Source organism: Gallus gallus, chromosome Z, assembly GCF_016699485.2.
Source record: "Gallus gallus isolate bGalGal1 chromosome Z, bGalGal1.mat.broiler.GRCg7b, whole genome shotgun sequence".
NCBI classification, from domain to species: domain Eukaryota; kingdom Metazoa; phylum Chordata; class Aves; order Galliformes; family Phasianidae; genus Gallus; species Gallus gallus.
In genome coordinates, this window is record NC_052572.1 from 18,561,611 (window position 1) to 18,568,223 (window position 6,613).

Genomic DNA, 6,613 nt, shown 5'->3' on the forward strand with positions numbered 1-6,613 from the left:
AACAGTAACTTAAGTGTTAGTATCTACACAATCATCCTGTAGCTTCATTAATACTGATGCTTGTGTGCACAGTTATGTACAGTTTGTTCATTTCTAGAGCTCATCACTCCTATTCTGACTGGTAACCAACTACTTTCATTTATTTTTAAGTGGCTTTTAAGCCTGCCAAGGTACAGTAAGGGCTGTTAAGTTGTACTGTAAAAAGAATGGACATCAGTGGTTCAGGTTTTCCATTCACTTTATTTCCAACAGAATTATATTCAAAATGTCAAGGTCCAAAAAAAAAAATTAGTGTAATAAATACTTCACTTTGGGCTGTAATAAATAAAAAAGTTATAACAAGGAATGCACTTTGCCAGCCACAAGTGTGGATAGTTTTGGGAAAAAAAAAAAAAGAAAGTATGGCCATAGTTCACAGTTAAGCAGCTAGAAGTTGCTTATTACAGCTATTCCACAACCATGGAGCTTGCCCTTCCCTCCCTTTCCAGATGCATATTCACAGTTTAACTCCATCAAAAATGCTCTCTTATAGGGGAGCAACAAGTCACACTCTGCTCAGAATTCAAGTCAAAAATATCTTTAACACACACAGGAAGCAAGGAAAACTACGGTCCGAAGAACTCCTTGTCACACCATTTTAGTCCAACAGTAGGTTCAGGCGTCTGTAAGAGAAGTGTGCCCAGCACACTATGACAGTCAAGTTTTCGTACCACCACATATCCCCATTATCAACATACTAGTTGCTTCAATATCCCCACTGTAGATTTCACAGTGAACAAGAGGGTCCGTTTGGTTTAACGGAGTCGGTCCCTTCAGTTACATCGCTGCAGCAGCATGTTCAAAGCATATTCCATTCTACGTTTTAGTTCCAGTGAGCATCCTGAAACCAGAAGAGTTGTCAGACGAAACGTTGTGGATATCCTGTCTTCATTGATGTAGGTAAGCAGATACTCCTCGCTCTGATTGCAAATGATGATTTTTGTGTGATCATGATAAAAGTTCACCTGCAAAAGAGAAGAGAGCTCCTGTTTGTATACTTTCTCATCTCAGTGTCTGCTGCTTAGCTAGTTTTACAATGAAGTACTGTAGAAGCATTTTGTCAGGTGATGCTACCCAACTTACTTGAAATGTGCCATCATTAAAGAGCATCATCAATGCTTTATCAGATTTAAGCCACTGTAGGAGGTAAAGCCTAGGCCTGCGTACGTCTGTTAGGCTGGGCAAATCTCCTCCCTAGGAAAGGAAATATATATCACATTAAGCACTCAGTTCGCTTAGCTTAAGGTTCGCTTCTACAGCTCAAAATCCAGAATGTGCTGAACTTACATCCATGAGGTTCTCTTCCATGTAGTGGGAGAAATACTTGAGTACAGTCACTTGGCTAATGAACTGTTCAGGAGCCTCTGCAGCTGTGAAGACAGAGCACTGGCCTAGCTCAGCATAGTAGTGGACTGTCCTGTAAGAGCAGGAAAAAAAAGAGAGGTCAGAAATGAGCAATTTGAACTTGAAATTGTTTGATCTCAAGTTAGTAATCTATTTGGTAATCATCCTTACTTCTTATCTGGCAGAAGGCTCATGTGCGCCCCGTTGTTGAAAAGGACACCGACAGTATGATCTGACAACTGGTACCCAAAGCCATACTTGTTAGAGTAGTCCACCCATTTTGTAACCCACTGGAAGGATGTTGTCAGCTGCTCTTTGGGAATGCTGTCTGCTTCTGGCATGTTCTCCAGACATCCACGCAATACCCTTGCAACTGTATCTGCAACACTTCCCATGGTACTGTCTTCCAGGCCTGAAAGAGAGGGATTATTAGACTGACATGACCATTCAGAGCAGGCTTTAATTCTAAGTCTTAATTTATCTAGACTGTAATTTTAAGATGGTCAGCCTTTCTGGCTTTCTAGTTTCATTTCATCCAAGATACTGGCCGTAAAATGTGAAGTACCAAAAATAGGGGGTGGGGAGGAAAACAGTTGCTTTTTCAGGCTTCCACATCTGAGATATGAAGAAAGTAGGTGCATGATTTGGAATTAGAGATATTTTGCTGCACTTACATTCACTGCTACTGCTGCAGCTTCCTAAAGTTCCTCTGACAATCATCCGAATAGAGTCTCCAATCTGCTTTGTTTCTGGTAATGCTCCTGGCTTGGCTACTGTTGTGATAAGGGGCTGGATCTCCTAGAAGAGATGTCAATGTCAAACATGTTACATTTGATGTTCACATGAGCCAAGTCTTATCGCAAAATTTTGCGTGGCTCTCCTGCCTATCAACAAACAATACGTTCCAAGAAAACTGGTGTTAACCTTCCTGCAAAGTACAAAGAACTGCCATTATACTGAGCTCAAAGAATGATATCAGGTCTTTCTATTCTTCCAATGTTCAGTTTACACCTTAAACACTGTTAATGTTTTGCCAGGGCAGAAAAGCTGAAGACTGAACAACTGCATGCAGGCCTGAACACCACACTGCAGGAGTTAGAACTCAGCAGCTTATTCTTTAAGAATCCCTACTTATTCATGAACTGAAGCCTTGCATAAGGAATACTGGGAAAGAGTACCTGGTAGACTAGTTTCCACACACACAACAATGGATGCTAGGCAGATACTGTAATTACTCAGAAGACAAAATAGATAGTCTCTCTACAAAGGCTACCATACTTTGTTGAAGCTTGGTTAAGCTCTCTTAAAGCAACTCTGCTAATCATTTAAGCTTGATTACGCTGTGTACAGCTTCAGCTTTGAAATCCAAGTCAAATATAAGTTAATTATAGCTACTCCACCCAACTGTTATTGGATTTGAATTGAACTTCGCTTGTATTTACCTCATCTGTTCTGTGTTTCTGGGGCTGCTGGGTTATCGATGTCTTCTTCAAATCATGCCTGAGCTTGTAAATTTCTTCATCTTCTTTAGCTAGTCTATCTGCAACACAGGAAAATAAAACCAAAAAAGTATTGATGATGTATCTAGAAGTGCTGCTCAATATCCTGCATTAGAGAACCTAACATGTTAGCTGTGGTTTGTCTCCTTCCAGATGCACTTTTAAGTCAGCCACAGTCTCCCAGAACAGCAGTGCCATTATACACAGATCTGTGAGAGTAAACTGGCTAACAGATGGCCCATATAGATTGTCAGTATGCCAGAAGAAGCATTTACTTATGTATGTTGGTGTAGGTTGCAGCCTGCCATCTACACTTATTGATAAAGAGGCCAAACCTAATCCAAAGAAGCAGAGATATAGATACAGGTGCTTCAATGCTATCTCACAGCTGTATATTACCAGCACAGCACTGATGGCTTAGAGATAAGTTTCAAGCACAATTATAGTTCACTTACTGTGATTATCGAAGTATCTGGCTTTATCCTTTTTACCACCAAAAAGAGCAGCAGCTGCTTTTTTGAAGAAATTTTTAGCAGGACTTGACAAATGAAAGTCAGGAACAGTGTGACAACAGCTAGCAGAAAGTCTGTCAGGTGTAAAGCCCTGTGGAAATGAGATTGAAAAAGCAATTTTCAGACCACAGGGTGCATTTGTAAAGGTAGATAAGGTTTTAAGCCAGAACAAGAGATAAGACAAACCTGTACAAAAAAATCATGTCGAATTATTTCATCTAAACTAGGCCGGTCTTCAGGATTCTTTGACAGCATGCTAGCTATTAAGTGTTTTGCAGGTGCCAAGAGAGATGAAGGCAGACTGTATCTTGCTTCCCTTATACATCTGTATGTTTCTTTAAGATTTGTGGTCTCAAATGGGGGTCTTCCCAGCAGCATTGTGTACCTGTTAAAAAACAAAAGAAAGCCAACTTCGCTTTGTGCGCCCACAACAGCAGCCTGCAACTACTGCAAACATTTTATCTGCCTCCTAGTAAGGAGAGTTTCTGCACTTGGGTTAGGCATCTAAAAGGGGCTGCAAACCAACATAGTACTGCAACCACTTCCTTTGAACTCTTAAAAGCCTAAGCCAATGACAGAAATATTTTATTTCAAAGGCAGCAAAGTACTTACATTACACAGCCTAAGGCCCAGATGTCAGATTCACAGCCATGCCCTTGTTTGTTGAGGACTTCTGGAGAGAGGTAATTTGGTGTGCCACATATTGTTCTGTAAATCAAAGAGGCCACAGAGGCAGGTTAGGTTAGGAGCTCAGAGAGAAAGAGGAAAGAAGCTATTTTTCATAGGGCAGGTTTTACTCTCAAGTTCAGGCAAGAGCTCAGAGACTCCTAAGAAGGACTTTTATGAATGCTAATAGTGCAGACGTGTTTCACAGTGTCTTCATGATACAGGAAAAGCAGACTCATATCTGCACTATTAGTCAGGTATCCTGCCTCAGGCATTTGCTATTATTCAAATGCTCGGAGGAGGAATGCCAACGTCAAAACACAGCAAGCTTTTCTAGAAGGGGAAATCTCAACTCCAGAACACAATTAGCTCTTCCTTTGAACAGGATCTCTCCCTCATTTCTAAGTGAATTTGGTTTCGTACATTACAAGGCTTTTTTTTTTTTAATGCTCCTACCTCCTTCTGTGCTCCAGTGGTTCCAGCCTTGCTGCCAAGCCAAAGTCACCCAGTTTCAGTTCCATATTCTCATTAATGAAGAAGTTACCTAGCAGAAAGAAATTCTGGTTAGTCTTCTTGCAAAGCAGGAATGCATTTGCCACAGGTGCTGAGTCATACTTGATTCAAAGCCAGAAGCTAGCCAAGACTTTTTTTTTAAATTATCAATACTTAGTATCACCCTTCAAACACTCCAGCTTCCCACTACATAAGCAAACTAAGCTCATCTTATTAATTAAACTATCGGCACACAAGTTTAAAGTGGTACAAGGCTGACAGAGCTGGAAAAACATGTGTTTTTAGAAGTCATCGAGGAACAGAACTTACCTAGCTTAAGATCCCTGTGCAAGATTTCCTGTTCGTGAAGATACTTTAGCCCTGACACAATCTGCCTGAGGTAGTATCGTACTTCTGGTTCTGTCAATACCTTCCGTGCTTTCAAGATGTGAGCCATTGACTACAGAGGAAAAAACAAAGGCAGACGTGTCACTGAGCATTCACACACACGATCCACGTTCAGTAAATGAAAATTAATGCACGGTTGAACTAAAGAAGCCATGAAAAATGCTTTTTACACCCTAGACCTTTAAATTAATTACAGATTCCAAGCAAGTAAATACTGGATTTCTCCCTGTTGATGCTCACCCTTCTACTGCAGTACTCCAGAAGAATGTAAATATTCTCTCTGTCTTCAAAGTAGTGGTAGAACTGCACAACGTGTCTATGATTAAGCATTCTGTGCAGCTCGATCTCTTTATCAATCTGGAGAGATAAGAGAGGAGGAAAAAAGCATTGTTAGCCGTGTGACCACAAGCCTGGGAAGCGCAGAGCAGACAGCTCTGCTGGAGTTGTTCCAGGAAAAGGGTTGGGCAATCCAGCACACAAAGAGAGTTTGAGGGACAAAAAAAAATAAAGAAGTCATTCACGCACACACACCTTTTCCCTTTGATGAGGTTTCGCTACTCTGCTGTGAGGAATGATTTTCGCAGCATAAACTTTATTTGTTGTCAAATCTGTCATCTCATAGCACTTGGCGAATCCACCCTGAAGAAACACGGGAGAAAAACGCGATTAGAGCAGGTAGGAAAGAAGCCCCGCACTGAGTCATTCAGCAGCTCGCATATTAGTCAATGAGCGTAACTTCCTTCGGACAGGACAGCCAGCTCAGATACGGAGGTGCGCAGAGCTCCCTCCCGAAGGGCTGCGACGCGCACACAGCGCACATCCGCGCGGTCCCCGCCGGCGCAGGAGGCGCGGCTCGGCGTACGGGCGAGAGGGGCCCCGGCCGCGACAGACGCAGGGAGACCCCGGGCAGGGCTGCGGGCGCAGGTCCGGCCATTACCTTTCCGAGCACCTTTCCGCGGCAGTAGCGCTTCCCCGTCGTGGGATCGGTTATAATCCGGGACACCTCGGCGGCAGGGTGCGCGTGCTGGTGGGGCTGTTCCTCCGCCTTCTTTCTCCGCGGCTCGGCACTGCCGGCCCTCCCCACGGCCGCCTCGCAGCCTCTGGCAGCGGCGGTAGTACTAGAAGCTCCGCCGCCGCCCGGCGGGTAGGCGATGGTCCGCAGCAGCTCCATCTCCGCGCTGCCGTCCCGCCCGTCTCCCACCTGCCACTGGTCTCACTTCCCTCCCTGCTCCCGACGCACTCCCAACGCCGAGCAGCGCCCGGCTCGTCCTTATATGCCGGAGAAGGCCCCGCCCCGCCGAGTGGGCCGGCCCCGCCCCGCGGCTCGGCCCCGCCTGCTGCTGCCCAGAACGGCCCGGCCCGGCCGGGTAAAACCCCTGTGCAGCCGCCGAGGCAGCGCTCAGGGCACCGCGGTCGCCCGCAGTCACTCCCGGCTGGAACTCAGCGAAGGGAAGGCCAGTGCTGGGCGCGCCTTGCTGCCCTGGCCGTTGCTCACACGGCGAGCCGTTCCTTCCCAGCCACAACCCTGGGCTCCGGAGCTGTCTGACGACGGGACAGGTGCAGGCAGCACTAACGTTTTGTTTTCACGGACAAAGACGTTTCTTCGGACATCCCAAACACACCTCTAAGGCAACGGTACTTTTGCCGTATAGG

The 6,613-nt window shown here is 45.0% G+C and overlaps 1 protein-coding gene across 1 annotated transcript; it reads right to left on the bottom strand.

Moving 5' to 3' along the window:
* Positions 1–220: 220 nt before the first annotated feature.
* On the bottom strand, positions 221–6,207 carry PLK2 (polo like kinase 2). The gene is made up of 14 exons (XM_424739.8): positions 5,898–6,207; positions 5,492–5,599; positions 5,201–5,317; positions 4,883–5,012; positions 4,517–4,604; positions 4,007–4,102; positions 3,581–3,779; positions 3,338–3,485; positions 2,826–2,923; positions 2,058–2,181; positions 1,555–1,795; positions 1,327–1,456; positions 1,123–1,233; positions 221–1,004 (listed from the first exon to the last, which is right to left on the bottom strand). The coding sequence occupies exons 1-14, from the start codon at positions 6,129–6,131 to the stop codon at positions 813–815; spliced, it is 2,016 nt and encodes a 671-aa protein (XP_424739.2). The 5' UTR covers positions 6,132–6,207; the 3' UTR covers positions 221–812.
* Positions 6,208–6,613: the final 406 nt, after the last annotated feature.

What these genes read in the sequence shown, in the direction of transcription:
- PLK2 (XM_424739.8), bottom strand. Translation starts at nt 6,131, where the DNA reads ATGGAGCTGCTGCGGACCATCGCCTACCCGCCGGGCGGCGGCGGAGCT. An exon ending in CCACTGGAGCACAGAAGGAG is followed by an intron (nt 4,103 to 4,516) that starts GTAGGAGCATTA and finishes TTTGATTTACAG; the next exon opens with AACAATATGTGGCACACCAA. An exon ending in TGGGCCTTAGGCTGTGTAAT is followed by an intron (nt 3,780 to 4,006) that starts GTAAGTACTTTG and finishes GTTTTTTAACAG; the next exon opens with GTACACAATGCTGCTGGGAA.